The 21117-nt window shown below is 42.6% G+C and overlaps 1 protein-coding gene across 3 annotated transcripts in view; it reads left to right on the top strand.

The window, feature by feature from the left end:
- EVC2 (EvC ciliary complex subunit 2) overlaps positions 1-21117 on the top strand; it is a 608136-nt gene that overhangs the window by 241318 nt on the left and 345701 nt on the right. For all 3 annotated transcript variants that reach the window (XM_085642436.1, XM_085642435.1, XM_085642434.1), the window contains exons 13-14: positions 10011-10170; positions 15737-16197. In XM_085642436.1, the coding sequence (XP_085498562.1) occupies positions 10011-10170; positions 15737-16197 (621 nt within the window). The remainder of the gene's footprint in view (positions 1-10010; positions 10171-15736; positions 16198-21117) is intronic.

The following is a 21117-nucleotide window of genomic DNA, read 5'->3' as shown; positions in this document are numbered from 1 at the left end:
CGAGAAACTCAAAGAAAAGGAATGGGAGGTGGGAGACCAAAAGATAGATTGGACAGCATTAGAAAACGAAGAAAAGGCCCGAGCTGCAGGAGCAGGGCTTGGGGAAAAGACTACAGCACTACCAGGATTACTAGTGCAGGTACTGCCACGTTTATTAACTACGAAAAAGGAGGACTGGGGTGCAATCTCAGCCTGTAAACAAAAGCAAGATGAAGACACTAGTGATTTCTATTCCCGATTTGAAAAATGTTTTGGTATAAATAGTGGCATAAAAGCAAGTAGTGAGTCATATCCACATCTGTTTGTGACAAAATTAGTTGAAAATTCTCTGCCGCAAGTTAAGAATAGAGTATTGAAATTTGAGAGTACCTGGCAGGGTAACACCCCATCACAGATGTTACAGATGTTACAATATCACCACAATAGAATTAGGGAAGAACAAGAACATGAACAAAGACGTATGAAAGATACAAAAATGAAAATGCTTGTTGCTCAGTCAGTTCCAGCTGATGGTCATCAAAAGGGTGATTCCGCAGGTCCAACGAAAGGGACATGCAACTATTGTAAACAACAAGGTCATTATATACACGATTGTCCAGTCCTGAAACATAACATTGCCACAGGTAGAACCCAAGAAAGACCACGTCCACCTAGACAGGATCAGAATCAACAACAAATCCCTCAGCATGTACAACCTAGGTCAGCTCCGCAACAACTAGCTCCGCAACAAGCAGCTCCACAACAGACCGTAGCACCACCACAAGCGCAGCCTATTGCTGCCACACAAGCAACAACGCAACAGATGTACCAGTATGCACAAGCAGATTATCCCGATTATCAGCGATACACATGAAATAGCCTAGAGAGGGAAGTTGGCTTACCCCTTATTGAGGTTCCTGTAGACCAAGAGGGACCTTATGTACATAGTGAACTATTAGGGGAAGACAGAAAGTTTTTACTTGATACAGGGGCAAGCAGAACAACTATACGACGCAGTGAAGTTCCAGGGGCACCCCTCTCAGGCTCACAGAATATTTCCCTTGGATTCTCAGGAAAGCCTATCATTAACGAAGTAACGCAGCCTCTTCCACTCACGGTTGGTCCATTAACACGTACTACAGATTTATTGCTTACTAAATCATGTCCAGAAAACTTGTTAGGTATAAAAACATTGAAAGCTCTAGGAGCTATAATATGTTGTTCTCCGGAAGGAGTACGATTATTTTTACGTGATTTTAAAGGTCACTACGTGTCCAGAGACATGGATCACCGACTGCAGAGTTTACCTACGCATTTATGGGCACAAGGCCCCACTGATGTTGGTTGCATGAACATTACACCATATCGAGTCACACTAAAAACAGGAGTAGTACTACCACGAATGCGACAATATAGGTTACCACCAGATGCTGTTGCGGCTTTGCTGCAAATCATTGACGAGCTCATTGCACAAGGAGTGGTTGTAGAAACCGACTCCAATATATGCAATTCCCCGATAATTCCGATTCTTAAAAGAACGGATCCAAAAGCACCACCAGTATATCGATTAGTTATTGATCTGCGCGAATTAAATAAATGTATTGTACCACAATACCCTGTGGTCCCAGATATCTCTTCATTACTAACTGCTATTGACTCAGAAGCAACGTTCTTCACTGTAATTGATCTCAAGAATGCTTTCTTTAGCGTCCCAATAGATCCGGAAAGTCAATATCTGTTCGGATTCAGTTTAAATGGACGAAGTTTTAAATTCACACGCGCACCTCAAGGATTTACAGAAAGCCCCAGCATCTATAGCCAAGCACTGAAACGAGAACTTGACAGTATCCACATGCCAGTTAACACTGCCTTGCTTCAATATGTCGATGATCTGCTGATCACCGCCCGAAGCGAACCTGAATGTGAAACAGCATCACTGACGGTTTTAAAATTTTTGGCTGACAAGGGGCACAAGGTGTCCCCATCTAAGCTGCAATTCTGTGTCCAGCGAGTTGTTTACCTTGGGCACTCGCTGTCCAAGGAGGGAAGACAGCTTACACCCGACCGCATCCAGTTAATCGCTAACATGCCACCACCCAAGACACAAAAGGAGGTACGGGCTTTTATAGGCCTCACCTCGTACTGTAGGCAGTGGATCCCTCAATATGCATTTCTCGCAAAACCACTCATCCAGTTGACAACACAGGAGGCAGCCACATCGACTGTCCTCCCTTGGACTCAAGAACACACACATGCTTTTGAAAGCTTAAAGAAAGCTTTATGCCAAGCATCTGTTTTAGCAACACCATGTTACAATAAACAGTTTACACTCTTTGTTACAGAACGCGAAGGTACTGCCTTGTCAGTACTCACTCAGGGACAAGCAGGATCACACAAACCATGTGCTTATTTCTCTAGTACATTAGATCCAGTAGCTCAGGCTCTTCCTGCGTGCCTGAAATCAGTGGCAGCAACAGCTTTAGCAATCAGACAAAGCGATGCCATAGTGTTAGGACATCAATTGACAGTACATGTACCACATGCAGTAGAGGTTCTTTTGAACCGCACACAAACACAACACTTGACTATAGCGAGACTCACCGGTTACGAATTAACATTGTTTCAGCCACACATAGAAATCAGACGTTGTAATACGTTAAATCCTGCCACACTGTTACCAGTAGGCGGAACAGATCCATTGGCACATGATTGTGTCGAAGTCATTACTATCACGACGAAACCAAGACAAGACTTGACAGATATCCCTTTATCAGATCCAGACTTGACATTATATGTAGATGGTTCATGTATGAGAACAAGTACAGGAGAGTTAGTGGCCGCTTACGCAGTCACAACAGACACTGAAGTCATTGAAACAAATTGTATTAACACTTTGTCAGCTCAAGCAGCAGAGCTCATTGCTCTGACACAAGCCTGTATTCAAGCAAAAGATAAGAAAGTCAACATATACACAGATTCACGTTATGCATTCGGAGTCGTCCATGACTTCGGCGTGCTGTGGCGAGAGAGAGGTTATCTAACTTCTCACGGTGCCCACATCCAACACGGACCCCTCATTCAAGCCCTATTAGACGCGATTCATCTACCTACTGCGATATCAATTATGAAATGCAAAGCCCATACAAAAGTTACCGATATCATTTCTCAGGGTAATGACCTAGCTGACAGAACAGCTAAACAGACTGCTCAGAACCAGACTCATACAACTGACGCGACAAAGACAATAGTTCTGACACCAACACATTGCATGACAGTTAAGGATCCCGCCCTTGATATAATTGACATACAGACACATGCTACACCAGAAGAAATAAAGAAATGGACTGAATTAGGAGGGATCCAAACGGATCAAGGATGGATGACGAAGGAAAAATCTATATGGTTTCTTCCCGACTCCATGGTTCAAGTCATCATTAACACAATACACAGTCCAGCGCACCTAGGAGAAAAAGCTATGCTAGACAGCATTCAACACATTTGGTTCAACAAACATCTACGAGCCGCAGCTAAACAAAAAGTTCGTACCTGTATGATATGTTGTCAGTTAAATCCAGGTAAAAGCATTCCCGTAGAGCAGGGTGGATTTCAACCTCCCGATCATGCTTTTGAAGTCCTCCAGATGGATTATATCCAGATGGAACGATGTCGAGGATTCAAATATGTTCTCGTAGTTGTCTGTGCTCTTTCCCGTTGGACAGAAGCCTACCCGGTTTCAGATTACACTGCCCCGACTACTGCCAAACAGTTAGTTCGAGAATTCTTCCCACGGTATGGTTTGCCACGTGTTGTCTACTCAGATAACGGCCAGCCATTCTCATCGGAACTAATGAAACACGTTTCACTCTTATTAGGCTACCAATGGAAATTCCACTGTGTCCGACATCCTGAGGCAGCAGGTCTCGTGGAACGCCATAATCAAACTCTGAAAATTAGATTGTCCAAAATATGTAGAGAAAAAGGTGTCGATTGGATAGTAGCCTTACCAGTTGCACTCTTTTACATGAGAATGGTAGCACATTCTCGAACAGGGCTATCCCCGTACGAGGTGATCTTCGGTAGACCGCCAAATATGTGGGGGACGCCTATACCTCGCAAAATCACTGATGTTGACTGTAATATGCTGACAGATTACCTGGCTTCCTTGATGTCTGCACTACAATCTTGTCGTTCACAGGTAGCTGCAGCTTTTCCCGATAACACTGAGGTAAAGCCCCATGACGTGGTTCCAGGTGATATGGTCCTAGTGCGGAATTTCGACCGGAAGACCCAACTGGAGCCTAGGTGGAGATCGCCAAAGCTTGTCCTACTGGCAACAAGGACAGCCGTGAAGATCGAGGGACGTAAAGGGTGGTTGCACTCGAGTCATATCAAGAAATTTTATGGACTACCGTCCAGTGTGGACACTAAGCCCTGCATTTCCTCACAGACTGATTCAAAGCTCCCCTTGGTTGAACCCATGAAAACTGAACTCTATAAACTAAAATTAAGGTCTAGTAAGTCAGACAATTTGATTGTTTAAGTCCTCTCCAAGGTGAATCGGTTGAATTTGTCTCTGACATGTATCCTCTAGACCAGAATAGAGAAAGAAATCAACAGATGCAGTTTAAAAAGCATGCGTATTGTAAATCACTTCGTAGTCACTGCACAGTAACATTATTAATTTTGTTTTCTCTAAGTCTTCTGATCATCATTTTTAGTATATTGCTGCATATGTATTACCCTATTTCTAAACGTGCTTACAATGTTACTGCTGAACATTCTTTTAGCGAATTACCTCCGCATGAGTTGTCCTATAGATTTGCGCTGCGCAACAACACATTCATTAGTATGTTACATCATTCCCACCAGACCAGCAATGCCACAAATTGTTGGATATGTGGCCGACTCCCTCCCTATCAGAACTATAAGGGAGTTTTGCCCCTCTTTCCATATCCGTTCACACACAATGGCTCCTGTGGAGCATGGTTTAGTTTGATTAATTCCCTAGATTCAAATTCCGCAGTTTATCAAGACAATTGGGTATGGGGAAACCTGAACCTAGTTTTGCTTAAAGTCTGCTTCCCTAACAAGGAGGGACTTCCTAAAAGAACAGGAACTGATCTAGAAAATGAAGTATATGGATTAGGTAATTTACACTTAACCTCATGATCCTGAACGTTGAATCTGAAGCTACACCAATCTTGCCCGCCATGTCAGTATTCCCAGTAAAAGGGGAATTATGTGTAAGAAAGAATGGTTCCATACACATGGGCCATAGTAAATGCACCACTGTAATAAAATTCAGTGATCAAGGCAAGTCTACATTTAGAGCTTCCCGTCATTCCTACTTCATATGTGGCCAGACCGCATATATATGCCTACCTCTAGATTGGGATGGTACCTGTTACATAGCATTTCTTTTGCCACCTGTTTTCCTAGCTCCTCCTGATTATCACAGAAATACCCATTTAGTACACAATAGACAGCAGAGAGATCTCCCGATTGTCGATTACACTGAAACCGCATGGGAACAATACACAGATTTCAATAAAGGTTTCTTTCCCTATATAGGAACAGTCACTAATAGTAAGCTGATACGTAGATTAACTAGAACCCTTGAAGCAGTTGTAAACGAGACTACGTCCGCCTTAGGCAATTTAACAGAAGAGCAGTCTGCTATGCGGATTGTTGTGCTTCAAAATCGTCTTGTCCTTGACGTCATCCTAGCCGATAGGGGCGGAGCCTGTAGGGTCATCGGATCAAGTTGCTGCATTTTCATACCAGAAAATTCGCCGTCAGTATATAAAGCCATTACCCGCCTTCATAAGATTATAAGCCAGATACACCAGAGTCCAGGCACCTGGACTTGGTCCGGTTGGTTCTGGGGCGTATTGTCAGCCTGGGGATGGAGGATCCTATCCTTCCTAGGTATTGGCTTTCTCATACTATTCAGTTGCTGCTTATGTCTACAATGTGGGCCAGCGATTTGTGGCCTGTGTGCCACATCGTGTATCCCACCTCCAAGTTTTCGTTCAAAATCCCGGAAGAAGAAAGAAGAACAAATGATGCTATATGAACAGATCGATGGACTGATGAAGATCGATATCTCCTGAGGGTCCGTAGGGGACAAGGAGGGAATGAGGAAATATGAATTTTGTGATCAGTTATGTCCCCTATCGTAGACCCCAACGGCTCCATGTGCATGCTACAAGTACATGTATGTTCCCTCCAGTTCCAGCTTTGAAGACGCAAATATATGTGCGTCCACCGTCAACATGTCCTCTTTCAGATCCACCATGAATGAGTCAGATATTCCATTCCTAAGTATGAAAGGCCACCGACTTTATGTGGTTCACTTTCCACATTTTACAGATTCAGGCGAGTAGGCCCTGAATTCTGCCATCAAGCTTTTTCTGCTTTCTGTCTCTGGAAGCTCCAGCCCGAGCCTACATCTGTATCCATGAACTTTGTCCTACTCCCTGCGCGGCTAACGGTGCCTGATCCAGCCTGTTGCCTGCCAAAAACTGTATTTCACCTTCAAGATTATCTGCTTCGCTCCTCATTCGATGCATTCCTGTCTAGTAGTTTAGGTAAACATTTCTCCAGCTACCGTGCAAGGGGCCAGGCCTCACTGTCCTCGTGCAAGTAATTCATAGCCCCTGTTACCATGGAAGATTCCTGCCCCCTCGCATCTCATGTAGACACTTAGACGCCCGTACACGCACTAACAGTCAGTATAGAATAGATTCCGTCCGAGAGGCCTTTCCTTTTGGATAACACAGTTCTTTAAACATAGGATATTAGATATGATTTGGGATTAGGTTGACATAACCCCCAGACTTCTGTCTCCACATGTAGAGCTAAATGTCAAATCCCCTTCACCCTCTAGTTGCACGTCAATCACACGTCATGCGGCTGCGCGCGCATCTCTGCCAAATATTTCTGCTGACATTGCAGGATTCTCTTATGGATCCACCCATTTGTGACATCATGTTTAGTGACGTATTTTAGTTACACCCATGTTTACGCCTTTTTTGGTTACGTATGCATATTTTATCTCTCTTATCAACTGTTACGCCTCCTGCATCTGTTACACTATAATGCATTTCCTATAAAACTGATTACCTGTCAATAATGTATCGCCTTCCTTCCTGAACCCTCATGGTGATGGAGTGTGAAGCCTGCAATTCGAATTGTATTTCCTTTGTAGAGGAATAAAGCCTTTTACAACCTCTAATACCACGGATTCTGCCTCTTATATTTACTGAGTTATTCTTACTAGACTTTACTGCATAAAAAATAGTACCGGTAATGAAATATTTACCACAGTATGAGAAGAGTACAGTACAGCCAATCACCTCACAAATTTTTGTAAGCTTCTAAGAAGTACTTTCTGTTTCTGCTAGATGGTAACACTTGGTAGCAGATATATGTAGAATATATATTTTCTAACATATATTTTATTAGTTTTTTTATTTAGATCCTTGGTAAAATACCTGTGTCTTCTGTCCGGTTCTGGGTCCGACGACAGAGAATCCAAGATCCACGGGAGCGAAGATAGTGTCTTTACGCTCTCACAGGGTCCAGACCCCTATAGGTGTATACACACTAGAGGAAGACATGGACCCCCTAGAGGGCGAAGAGACCAGAAAGGACCACCAGGTCTTCTGTCGGGGATGTCAGGCAGGGAAGTAAGGATTCCTACAAGGAGACACAAACAACAAGGTAGCCGTAAGTCTTAATCCCTCATGAGCTTCCCCGCTACTTTATGTACATTCTATGCCTTCTCATACTCACACAATCAGACCTGGGGACGTGGCTTTAAGGACTCTTCTTAAAACAGGAAACGGTGCCTCTATACAACACCAGTGGAAAGAAGGCAGACTTCACATAAGAAGGGGGGTTGTTGGAGGAATCAAGCACACTTCACGAAGAGGAAATACAATGTTTTACAATTCGCAGAGAGTAGTGTATCCACCTTGGTTTCAGCAATAGTCCTTTCTTGATGCCGTTGATTTGACTGTACTGAATGTCATTGTTAATAAAAGAAGACTGTTTGTCCCAATAAAGATTTGAGCCTTCAATCACAAGCTCACTGACATTGTGAGGCACCAACGCGTCCCAGCGCTGGGGGGGAGGAACAACTGGCAAGGGATCTAGTGCGAAACCGCACTAACCAAAAGGAGCAGGCAGGGATTACCACAGCGCTTCCTCGCGCTAGCTACACAGGTAAGGTTCCCAAGAGCGCGCTTCCAGCGCACATAAACAAAAAGCGGGCAAAAACCTCCACAGGGCTTCCTCGCGCTAGCGATACAAATAATGTTCTCAAAAGTGAGCTTCCAGCGCTAAATAAACAAAAGCAGACAAAAACCTCCACAGCGCTTCCTCGCGCTAGCGATACAGGAAATGTTCTCAGAGCGCGCTTCCAACGCGCGAATCAATACAGAGGCTCGTAGTTAGAGACTTCAACACTCAACCCAACTCACCGAGGACTTGAAACGTGTTGTTCCGTTGGTTTTGTGGCTCCTCTAATACGCAGGAAACAGGGAAAAGACGAGGAACGGGTCCGGGTAGAATCCAAACAGTCAAGGGGGCGTGGTCCTAAAGCAGGAAGCAAGGCCAAGCACTCGTGGTTGTGAGCCAGCAGCCTATATGCCGGTAGCAGTCATGTGATCTATTGTGGTGCAGCATGGGAAGGCATACAAGATACTCCCTCTAGCAAGGCATTCTGGGAGTTGGAGTTTTCTACTGTAACATCCGCTTTACGGATAAATAGGGTACAGGAAGCACGACCCCTAACATCACCAAGGCCACTTTGCAAATCTAGTTAATCACACAAAAGGTTAGTAACTGATTCAGTGGGAGAAGACACCAGGAAAGCTGTATTAGCAGCTTCCCCCTTGGAAAAAAAAAGGTGTAGGGGCACGTGATGTGATTGGTCCCTGTGTTGTCCAATCATGCTCTAAAAGACTCTTTGAAGTATGCTTCTGTGTTATAGTCTCATATGCGGGTCCACTAAGTGTCATAAGCAAGCTCCCTTGCTCTGATGATTTTTCATAACGTTTTGTCTCTTGATGTAAAACATTATCTAGTCATCAAGTTCCTAGAAATACAAATACAAAAATAACCAACATTGTAATAAATATGTTCCATAAACCATGTTTTGGAATTTAATCTTTGAGAAGCTTTCACACATCCTGGAAGCTAAAGTGTCATGGCTTGTCATAAAGCCTTAAAGTAGACAAATGTCTGGCAGGAATCACACAAGCGCTTGCCATGAGAGTCAAGTAATGCTTTCCAGCCATCAGGGTAGTATTTGAAATGCAGTGAGTCTTGTCCGATGACTTCTGGGGATAGTTAAATGCTTAAGGGGTGTCTGCCCAAGTGGATCACAGAAATCTTTATTTTCTCCGCTGTTCCACCATGAGCCAGTAAGTTTGTTAAGGGCTGGTGTTATTTGTTTGTTTCTTCAAATTAAAAACTATTTGATTTTGTATTCTTTGGAGTTTTGTAAGTCTTTCTGTGACATGCCTTTGTGGACTATATTGCAGTAGGGCAGCCAAGCTAGAATCTGGGCTCTTCTGTGATTCATTTCATGTTTTAGCTGTAATAAAGGTAGGACACTTCTCAGCATTTCTATTGTGAGTTATGTTTCCTTTATTGTGAGTGCTGTATTTATATAGAATATCAAACAAATTCATAACTCATGTATGAGAATTGTATTGGTCTCTGTCTTAGGCCAGTTTCTTTCTTTCCACTGTAGTATGGAAAATAAATTGGGATTTCCGATGGCCTACTTGAATCTAGATATGGCTGATGAACCTTGTCATTATTCAGAGACATGATTGTTTATCATTATAATATTTGTGTTAAAGATGTGTTCTGATCTATGCTTAATTGACAGTAACTTAACTGCATTCCACCATCACTGTAGTAGAAGTATGCCTTGAATCCCAGTTTGAGGGTGCATGTTTCTTTGTACTTAAAAAAAAAAACCTTTCATCTTGACATGTTTATTGTTGTTGTTGTAGTGCCGGCCACATGACTGAACACCACTCAGGTGTTCTGCTAGATCAGGCCCAGACTGAAGTTCATTCTTTGAAACAAAATTTGGATAGTGATTTAAAAAGCGAGAAGAGAAAACTTCATCAGAAAATGAATATCAAGAGAAAGCGACTAATGTTACAAAAGGTAAGCTGGACTACATTTATATCTCAAGTGCATAAACTAAATGTAAAGCAAATATGATTGTTGTGACCACACACAGCATACCATTTGATCTGTACTCTATTTTTTCCTAATTTGCTTGTAACATGATTATCTGATGTCAGCTAGTTAACAGTATGCAAAGGTTATGAATTAGGCAGAGGTTCAGATTTGTATTACAGCTTTTTATAAAATACTTATGTAATTCATTGAAACCATTATACTTTGATAGCCGGGTGATGATTTTCCAGGCTAGAAGACAAAGTGGGTGCAGCTGTCAGTCAAGGATGACCAAGATTGTAATCATCAGTTTAATCTACTGGAGCTGTGGGTCTGTGGTCAGTGATAAGTAGGTGCCAGCAGGGGAAGTTAAGTGCTTCTCATTGATGATCACCCCTGCTTCTGCCTTATCTATGGGCAGCAAATGCCATCACCCCTTGTTTCTTAGTGGAAGCGGACAACAGTTTCCCAGGCGGAGGTACTTAGTATGTTAGGGGTGCTGCCAGAATGGGAAGTAGAAAGATGTGTTATTTAGCTTAATTCGCTGGTGACTAAAAATTGAATGAGGGCTGTTCATCTTGATGTAGATGTAGAGCTGTGGAGCTAAACAGGTGGTATAATAGAGGTTGGGTGCCTGCGATTCAGAATCATCCACAAAGAAAGACATCTGCTAGATGCTCCAATGCTATTGTGTGTCTGTGCTTCTGAATGTGCTTCTGAATGCCAGGCTATCATTTGCAGTTGCCTGTGAGCCTTTCAGACATAGTGCAGAGGTCAACGAAGTAGTGCATAAGAGTGGTAGTGATTGAATCTTTGATCCAGTAATAACCAGAGTCCTGGGTCCTTGCTGCATTTGGAAGTGAGACAGTCTATTTAAGAAGTGGGCTGGTGAGTGAGGCAGCCTGGCAGCAAGCAGCTTCCACAAGATCGCATTTAATCTTGCAGCACTTGTGACACAGCCTTAAAAATGCTATCCTATTTGTTTATTACACAGGAGTTTATTGAAGAAGAAGGTCTGTTGGGGACTACATTTAGCATTAGGAGGAATTTTCCAAAAAGAGTTGGCCATCTTTTTCCACCTCAGTTGATTGAAGGGGGGGGGGGCAGGGGGGCACTGTGGCATCACCTCACATCCATCGAAGTCTAGACAAAGAGTTTGGAAGACTTACTCTCATGACTTGCCTAACAAAGAAACTTTCTGGTGATGAAGTCCCCCAGGATGCCTTGATAAAAGCATTTAGAGCATCTAAAAATAAAGTGATGGATGGAATGCTCAAATTAATCTCAGCCTCTGACAATCATTCAAACCACATCCCAGTCCATCGTTTTTTAGCCCTCCATTCTACCTCAGTTTAGACCCAGTCATGTGCAGATCGGTCTTGACCCTGATCCAATGAGAACAGCCCAGCCCTCTCTGCCAGACCTGGTCCTCCCTAACCTGGAACACAAGCAGCCCAGGACCAGTTCAAGAACAATTTGTATTAGTCTTGACCAAACTGACGTGGCCTGGTGTGTAAAAAAAACAATGAACAGGGATGCGGCTTGAGTAATTACCAATGGGTGAGATTAATTCAAGCATTCTAACCATCACTTTTTTTTGCATACTTCAAGTTGACAAACGCATTGGAAGTGTGGGAGGGCAGTGACCAATGACAGATATACCATTAAGGTTCTGTTGTTGAATGTATTTGGAATGAAAAGGGTGGTAAACTTTGTGACCAGAAAAATCAAGCAACAGCTGAAAAATGGGTTGGTTGATCTCTTCATCTTTTTAGTTGGTGCACAGATTGATAGTTTCTGAAAAATTGGGCCCAGACATCTAGCATCAGCTTTACTGGAATATAATTCTTGTAATAAACCAGCTTTAAGTAACATTTTAGTCCATTCTCAAAAAATATTTTTATTGACTGTGCTTTTACAGGTTAAAAAGAAATGCGACTTTTACAGGTGACAAAGCAAATGTGGGGGATGTCGGGAAATGTCTTACTGAGTAATACTGAAGGAAAAAAGTCATAGGAAAGCTGTCCTCCCAGGATTGGCTAGGGAAAAGCAATTCTTTTCAGAATCGGCATGCACTAGATGTCAGAAGAGACATCCTTAACCTGGGAGCTCAAGGAATGGTACAAAGTACAGCTGGGCACAAGTTTCCATACACATTTTTTTATAACTATGTATGCACTCTGAGGAACCTCCTTTCCTGCAGGTTTAGTGTGTCACCTCACGTTCAGTGTGGCTTGATTTTGATCACAAGGAAGGATTAAAGATTTCAAACCACGCTTCAATTAAACCATTTCTGTGGAATTGCCACCCCAGCAGGATTGGTTAACAAGCATTTACAATGCAACGGTCTCGGCATTGTTAAAGTTAGAGCTATTGGCATTGCTCATGACATTGTTCTATAGCTATCATTTCAGGGCCCGTTTTTAGGATGCCGGCGTCTCCGCACCCCGCTGGCTCGAAGAGCTTGAAAAAAATAAAAGCGACATAATACAGATTGGAGACACAAACACACACACAAACACCGCCCCCCCCAAACACTCCCTCCCCCAAGGCCTCTGCTTACAAAGCATAACTGTATACATTTTAGTACGGAATAGTCAGCCCTTTTATCTAAAATGACTGGCACTCATCTCCTGAAAGTAGTGAATGAGCAGACTCCCAGCTAGTGCAAAGTACACAAACAGCGGTCTGCACGAAAGCAGAGTAATGACAATCTACTATACAAACGGTATACAAACAACTGCACCAGTGAACCGAATTATACTACACTGCCACCCCACGACCCGCCAATTACGGTGTCGTTGCAATTGGTTAACGCTAAGGTACCAACTGCATGATCTAAACTCGGAGTCCGAGGCAGGAACTTTGGCAGAGTCTTTTATCGGTGGATACAATTGCAGTTAATATCAAATAAACAATGCCGGCAGATTATCAAATATTGCAATTTGAACTATTTTATTAAACAACGTTTACATTCTCGGTATAACCCTCTTAGGTTTGGCAGCCTCAAGAAACACAACTTGCTGGTACTCACAGCAGAAGTGGCACCGCTCGCTGCCGACCGCCGGGGCACTCATGGGTATAAAACATAGGTGGAACACCGTAAGAAAAGGCCCAGGTCTAACGCAGAAGTGCCTGCACTTCCGCGCGTTAGGAAGCGGGGAACGTTTACCTTTGAATTCCTGTAAACATTCAGCTCAAACACACTGCAGGACCCCAGCGCTGTCCTTCTCTCGAGGACCCCGCGTACAAGGGGAATTAACGCACTGCCTGAGAAGTAGCGGAAGTAAAAACGCCGATACGGCGAGTGTGAAGCAATAACACCAGAAGAGAAGGCAAGCCGTAAAGCAAACTGGGGAACCAGATCAGTACAAAGGAACGGCGTGCTTCTGTGGGGAATACGGAAGGAAAGTGCGGTAGGGCCTTGGCTAACCATAGGATCAGTGGAGCGAATGAGGAAATAGCTGCGTGCAACGACTCAGAGAGTTTGTTCAAACTGGGCCGTATCTCCTAATAAACTTACACCGGCCATAGCGCTGCAAGAATATGACGCACGGAATGATAGAACAGAGTGTTACCATGGAAGAGGAGGGACGATACCATGGGCGGGTAAAGAGTGGGTCTTCGAGGACATCTCAGGAAGAGAGCGGACGGTAGATGAGTGCAGGGCGGAGGAGAGAGCAGGGGGAGAGGACGAGCACAAACATTTTCTGCTAGGTTAACTTTGGTATGTAAAGCAGCAACATGAGACGAATAGGGATAAAGGGATAACATAGTATTTGAAAGCTTTTACAATTTAAAAAATCAGTTCAAACTTACTATTCATGCCCCCTTGATGCACCTATTCATCGTGCCTGGCCAAAGATTGTGATCAGGCTACTGAAACACAAGACATGCAGATGTTCTTCACTTAGTAAAACCTCTCTCTTTGCCATCTGTTGACACCTTGCAAGGCGAATAAGAAATAATCTAGAAATACCAGAAAAATACTAGATAAATCATCTTAAACAACTTCAAAGTCTATTCTTATTATAGCATGCTCACAAAAATGTGTACTGACGATAGCGAAAAATACTTCTTCTGAATTAGATGATCTATTCAATTTCCTTAACAAAGCATTCACTGCTAATCAAAATGCAATCAAACTACCGATTCATGGAGAAACACATTTTATTTACTGTAGCCGTGCAAGAAAATCCCTGAAACAATCATGGATCATGGCTGCATCGGCTGATTATCTGGAGTTTAGACGACTGTGGCAACTGGGTCAGCGTTCCAGTCTCTCTTTCCCATGGAATGCTCTATCCTATTGGAGTCTGGGTTCCAGAATTCTGTAGGGGGGGGTGCTTGGATTTGTTCCATTGGCGCTTGGAGTTGGCGAGTTGTTACATTTGGATGCCTGGTGCATCTTGCAGGAATAAACCATCTTTATCCACACTACTTCAGAAGTCTACATTTCATTGTTGTACCCAATGCTAGCGAGACACTGCAGCATGTGGACAAAGAATAACATCATTCATCTCTTTGCATATGGTGGTTTGTCAGAATATGGAAGTGAGAAATGTTGATTGACATAAATATCGTGTCCCAAATATCGTTTACAAAAATATCTTTCAGTTTAGTGTACATTTTCTGTTAATTATTCCAATGGTGTGGTGTTATTGTACTGTTTTTAGAATGCAGTATTTCAGTCAGATAAAATTCTGGCATCGCATTACTCCTCACGGTAATCCCAGACGTTCTAATGCAGAGCAGGCAAAATGTTCAGGAACCGGGTACCAAATATGTACCCATCCTGCACCGTTACACCCATATGAGTAGTTGGAAACTGAATGGGTTAATACCAGGTGGTGTGTAGCATACCCGTTTCATCATACAGTTATACCAAAGATAGCCCCAACAGCCTTTTGCATGTGAAGGATACATCGAATAACAACCAGCGCAACAATGTTTCCACCAGATTTTCACAAATAAAGGTGCTGGTTCACCGTCCATAAATGGCGGTAACGGTTAACGCCTATGGTATTAGCGGGAATTCGGTTTTTCTTTTTCTTTTGGGAAGCACCCTCAGTTCTGTTGCTTAATCGTTTTTATTGCAGAAATTATATCTTTCATCCGTCTCTTAACAGAAAATTCAAAAACAGCTGTTATAAAATTATTTTCTAATTGTTTTAGGAAAATGTGCACTGCAGAGATCCTTGTAGTCTTGGAACTCATATTGTCTCATAATAAATGTGTAACTACCACGATTTCAGCCTTTTTTGACGTTTGTTCTTGCATTTAATGAACCATAGTGTCTATAAAAAAAGCGTCTAAAGGAAAAACATTATGTTTTTGATGTATTGAAATATAGAGGCTCTTTTTAAAATAGTGTTGTGGTGCGAAGAAAAGTAGAATGTGAATAAAGTGACAGATACATATGAAGTGGAATTATTTACAGTGGGTTAACCACATTTCACTGTTTAACTTTCCTTTAAAACTAATAATTAAATGTTCAACTTTCCTTTAAAACTAATAATTAACTGTTCAACTTTCCCTTAAAACTAATCAGCTGAAGGAGCAGAGAAAGGAGATGACCTCAGTCCAAGATACTTTAAGAACTGCTAGAGATGTTGTGCAATACTTGAACTGCTGGCGCAAGGTGCTCACTGATCACAGCCTGGAGTTTGAGGAGCTTGTTGAAAAGCTTGATAATGAGGCCACGGAAGAGCTGAGAGAGCTGAAGTGCAGCTTGACAGACAAAGCTACTGACAATCTAAGGCGCATTCAGAACGTAGTCATTATGCAGGCCTTGTTAAAGGTCCCTGTGCCAAGACTGCCACTGCAGCAGGTATTGGAGGAGCACAGAAAGGAGCTTGTATTCTGCAAGCAACACCTTGAAAAAGAGGAGGATGAGAAAAATTGTGATGCTAAAAGCTCTCTGGAGAATACTAAGAAGAAATTAAATGAAGACTTCAAGCTCAACGTAATAGAGCAAAAGAGTTTAAGAAATTGGGAGCAGTTGGTCTTTCAGTAAGTACACCATAGTTTTTACTTCACTAATACTGCACAACTGTGGGGAAAACACTTCATTTAAGAAGCACATGTATTCCATGCCTGAAATAGTTTTTCAGAATCGTTCAGAATCTTACGGAGTAATTTGTGTTTAGTTGTCGCTTAATGTTTCCTAAATTATCTATTTTAACTATGAGTGATGTAACTGAATGATGTAACATGTAAAGTGCTCAGCTACTCAGAGGAGTGTCTCGGCTTTACTACATGAAACTAGGAGGTGACATATAAGGTTACTGACTATAGAGATACACCTTCAGAGATTTACGAAAGGCCAATTTATTCCCTAAACTCCTGAGCTGCACAGGGAGAAGATTCTATATTTTGGCTGTACATACCAAGAAAGATGCACCACCTCGTCTAGATTTTTTGAAGCGAGGGGGCCAGTATCCGGTGTGCTTTATTAGACTTTAAGTTCCTATTAGAGCTGGTACCCCTTAATTCTTTTGTTCAGATAACGAGGGCCGGTGTTCGAAAAGGCCGATAGGCATGCATTAATGATTTGAAAATAATACTTTTGCTAACATGTAAACAATGCAGTTGGTTGAGACCTGGAGATGTGGGAGTGCTCTTCTGAAGGTTAAACAGCAGAGAAACTGCTGTGTTTTGGATTACCTGTTGTCTGTGAAGCAGGTAGGCAGGTAAACCCAGGTACAAGGCATTTGCGTAGTCTAGTCAAGATAAAATTGTGGCTCGGAATACCATTTTACAAGCCTCCCATGGAAGAAGGGTGTAGTATCCTGGTTTGGTATGTGTAGTATCCTGGTTTGGTATGGTTAAGATGTGCCAAGGGAATGCTCACAGTGTTATGCTGCATGGAATGTTGGGAGTGGGAATGGACAGTTGGAGATGGGCTGAGCACCTGGAAGGTTGCTCCTGGTGGGGCTACATTGGGGTTATTCACCTGTTTAATACTGGATTACCTCATTTGAACTACGTCTTGTATCCAACCTCAATAAATCTACATAAAACCACCTCTTGGATCCTGACTTCATTACTACAATTTTATGGCGACGATTTGAACTAAAGAACCTGCGTCTGCTACCTCTGTAATATTCAATTTCAAGTCTACTTCAAGTCTGCAGTGCCTACTATCAAGCTAATAACTCAAGTAACTACAGCTGCAAATTTTCAACTAACTGGCACACCACAGCCCCACCAGTGACCCCTACAACGGTCGCCCTCTACGCTACAGTGCCAGCTTCTGTTTTAACTGCAGCTCATGTCTCTATCGGCTGTGCCCTCAAGGGAGGGTAAGCCTCTGCTCTGCTGTGCCCTCAAGGGAGTATGCCCAACGCTTTTGTCAAGTGCTGTTCCAGTTCACAGCACAGAGTGTCTTCAATTCAAAGCACCAGTTCTTGTTCAACCTCAATTCAAGTAGTGTCTACTCTAACTGCATTTCAAAAGATGATCAAAGACATCACAAGTTTTAAAAGCTCTGTTTCCTCCATCATTATAGCGTTTTAACTACCAAGGCGAGTGGAATATTTTGATGTTTTCTTGTCTTCAGCTTTACATCACGGGAATATTTTCAATCTCCTCAGAGTGTGTGTCACTTCTACCTGCTGTCTGTCAGACAACCTCGTGTCAGCTATGATTGGAAAAACTTTCTGTTCAAGTGAAACAACGTTGTGTTAAACATTTGGTTGGCAACACTCGAGGATCTACGGATGTATTTCAAGTGTTAAGCGATTCTGTGTGATTGCCTGTCATGCAACGGTGCTAGCTTCTAGCGCTACAGAGGAGTGTCGTGATTACGTTTTCCCCGTTTTTTTTACAGGGCTTTCTATGGTGGAAAAGCTTTATTTCAAGGAGGTGAGCCGTTTTTTATCGATGGGTTTTCATGGCAGTTTAACAATATTTTAGTTTAAAAAACAGCGCGCGTTCGTTCAAATGTACGCGTTCTTACCAGCTTGTCGTCATCTTTGGAACTCTTCCTGTGTCATCGTGGTTAGTTGATGAGGGACGCTTTGCAGTAGGGACGTGCGCCGTGAGCCACCCGGCACAGCGTCACTGTGTGTGCCGCCATCTTTTGTTTGGCACTAAGCTAGTCTACAAGGCTCAGCACAATTTTAGTGAGAGTACATGCAAGCACCACTGGAGTTATTATTTTTTTTTTTGCCAATCGTTATCAATAAAGTCTCAACAACATGATCCGACCTGCGTTCACGTTGTGACGCAGCAACATGGTGAAGTATCTTCTTTCACACTCTTCTTGGGAGACATTCTTCTATTCAAGGTACTTTTTGCTTCCTATGTACATCTGAGGTTTACTGTCAGCAGTGCTGCCTTGAGATCGGCAAGAGGTCCTTATGCCCCAAGAACAGTAGTGTCGATATAGAGGATAATGCCATTGAAGGGAGGTGTTGGTACATTGCTGCAACAGGTTCCGCTGTGGATCAGTCTCAAAATCCCAAAGTTGTTCTGATGGGTCCAGTTTTGTCTACCTATTCCTACCACGGTGACAGGCACACTAGTGACATTTTACTTGTGTTAAGTTTACAGTGCCTTTTCTAAAATTATTTAAGCAACCATCAGCTTTTAATAGTGGGGACAATTTGGCCTTTTACTACGAGCTTTAAGTTCCATGGGTTATGTTCCATCATTTTTTTTTTAAAAAGACAAGTTTTTTTTGTTGGAAGGTCTAATTTAGTAGTTTACTATGTTCTCTAATGGTACAATGTCTAACACTGCTCAGTAATCTTTTAATGGTGTGACGACGAAGAATCTCCAGAACCAGTTATGTTGTGTTTTCGTTACGTTTGAGCAGTGGTCACACAGTGCACATTTGGTTCCAGTAAGTTTGTAACTTACAACATGGTGCACAATCGTGCACAATCTATGTACCTCTCCGCGAGGTGTGTTTTGGGGTCTTGTCCCACTTTTAGGTGCACATTAGTTGATCTCTAATTGAGGTGTGTCGCACGGACGTGTGTCCCGTGTTTTAATGCACAGATCCTTGACCTCTCCGGAGGTGTGTTTTGGAGTTTTTACCCACTATCTAGTGCATAATGTTTTTACCTCCAGTCGAGGTGCGTCCGTAGGTGGACATCACAATATCTGTCTAATGCTTTCACGGCAGTGCACATTTACCTTTCTTAGTTTTCTAAGGTTGGTCAGTTTTTTTTATGTTCAAAGGTGCACATGTTCTCATCTCCACACGAGGTTGCCTATGCACAAGCATTTCTCTTTACCCTCAGTGGGTGTGTGGTTAAGTCGCCACAGTGCATGGGACACGTTACTCTGGGCGTTTCTATTGTTCTAGTTTTAGTTTTTGCGCTTTAGCCCAGTTGTATTTGTTTTATTGTAATTTCATTTTCTTGCTGTCGTCAGGGAAGAGTGAGCATTATGTTTCCGCTTTTTCTCTGTCGTCTTGTTTTCTCCGGATGTGAGCTGTTGTCTTGTATTTCTACCTGGCCAGTGGTTGCGCAGAGGACAGTCATAAATGGATGGTTTTCTTCTTTCATTCTTTGGAAGGGAAGATGGGTGTTTTATGTTTTCCTTCTTCATGTCCTTTCATTACATCTTATCTTATCCTTGGAAGGGAAGATGGTGGGTTGTATTATTCTCTCTCATCTTCTTTCAGTATATTCTTCCTCTATTTTCTCGTGCTTTCCGGTCTTCTCGTTTCTGTGTCTAGCTTCTGTTCTTTTTCTCTCTTATCATTCTAGATTTTGGCGTTCTTTTTTGTTTTTGTTGGAACAAAGAAGGATATGTAGTATCCTGGTTTGGTATGTGTAGTATCCTGGTTTGGTATGGTTAAGATGTGCCAATGGAATGCTCACAGTGTGATGCTGCATGGAATGTTGGGAGTGGGAATGGACAGTTGGAGATGGGCTGAGCACCTGGAAGGTTGCTCCTGGTGGGGCTACATTGGGGTTATTCACCTGTTTAATACTGGATTACTTCATCTGAACTACATCTTGTATCCAACCTCAATAAATCTACATAAAACCACCTCTTGGATCCTGACTTCATTACTACACAGGGGTATACATTTTATAAGTGCCCTTAATAGCCATATTCAATTTATGAATACTGAATAAATCGGGGTCTTAAAGGACAGTTTGTTATAAAAAATGACTACCAGGTTTCTGGCTTCTGGTGTGGTGGTGGGGAAGGGAGTTGTCCATCACTAGGCCAAGATCCATACCAACCCAGACTAGGATTAGACCCAAAAAGAAGAATTTCAGTTACGAGTTGCATTGCAGCTGATTGTCCCTGAGTCAGCATAGAACCTCTCTCATGCAGTCTGAGAATGCCTCCTTGATAATGTCTGTCTCGCCCTCAGAAGAGAACACTAACTGCGTATCGTCGGCATAAGAGATAATATTAATGCCAAATGATTTCACCAGGGCCGCAAGCAGGGATTTATAAATATTAATCAGTGTAGGGCTTAATGTGGAGCCCTGAGGTACTCCACATTTGAGGGATTTAGCCTCACAGAAATGTGGCTTTGTCCACCCTTCCTGTTCTCTGCCTCTAAAAACGAAGTCAGCCATTTTAAGGCCAATCCCCCAGCTCCAATATAAGTGCCAGAGAATGTCATGAGAGATGGCATCACAGGCCACCAAAAGATCTAATAAAATGAGGGTGGAGCTGTGACCTTTGTCAAAAGACAGCTTCAAAGACTCTAAAATTTCCAACAAGGTGGTTTTAGTTATGTGATGTGTGTGCAAACCAGATTGAGACGGATGGAGAAGGTGGTTAGATTTTATGCAGTCAGAAAGCTGCTTATTAACCACAACCTTTGTAAGGCTTTAAGCGCAGCAGAGATGCTGTCAACATTTCTGAGATCACACAACAAACGGGCCGCTGCAGTTTGGACAAGTTTCAATTAGCCAATCAAATCTTTGGGTCATTTAGAAATGTAGCGGTATC

Source organism: Triturus cristatus, chromosome 2_2, assembly GCF_964204655.1.
Source record: "Triturus cristatus chromosome 2_2, aTriCri1.1, whole genome shotgun sequence".
NCBI lineage: Eukaryota > Metazoa > Chordata > Amphibia > Caudata > Salamandridae > Triturus > Triturus cristatus.
Note: the sequence above shows the minus strand (reverse complement) of the source record. Positions and strands in the feature narration are given on the sequence as shown.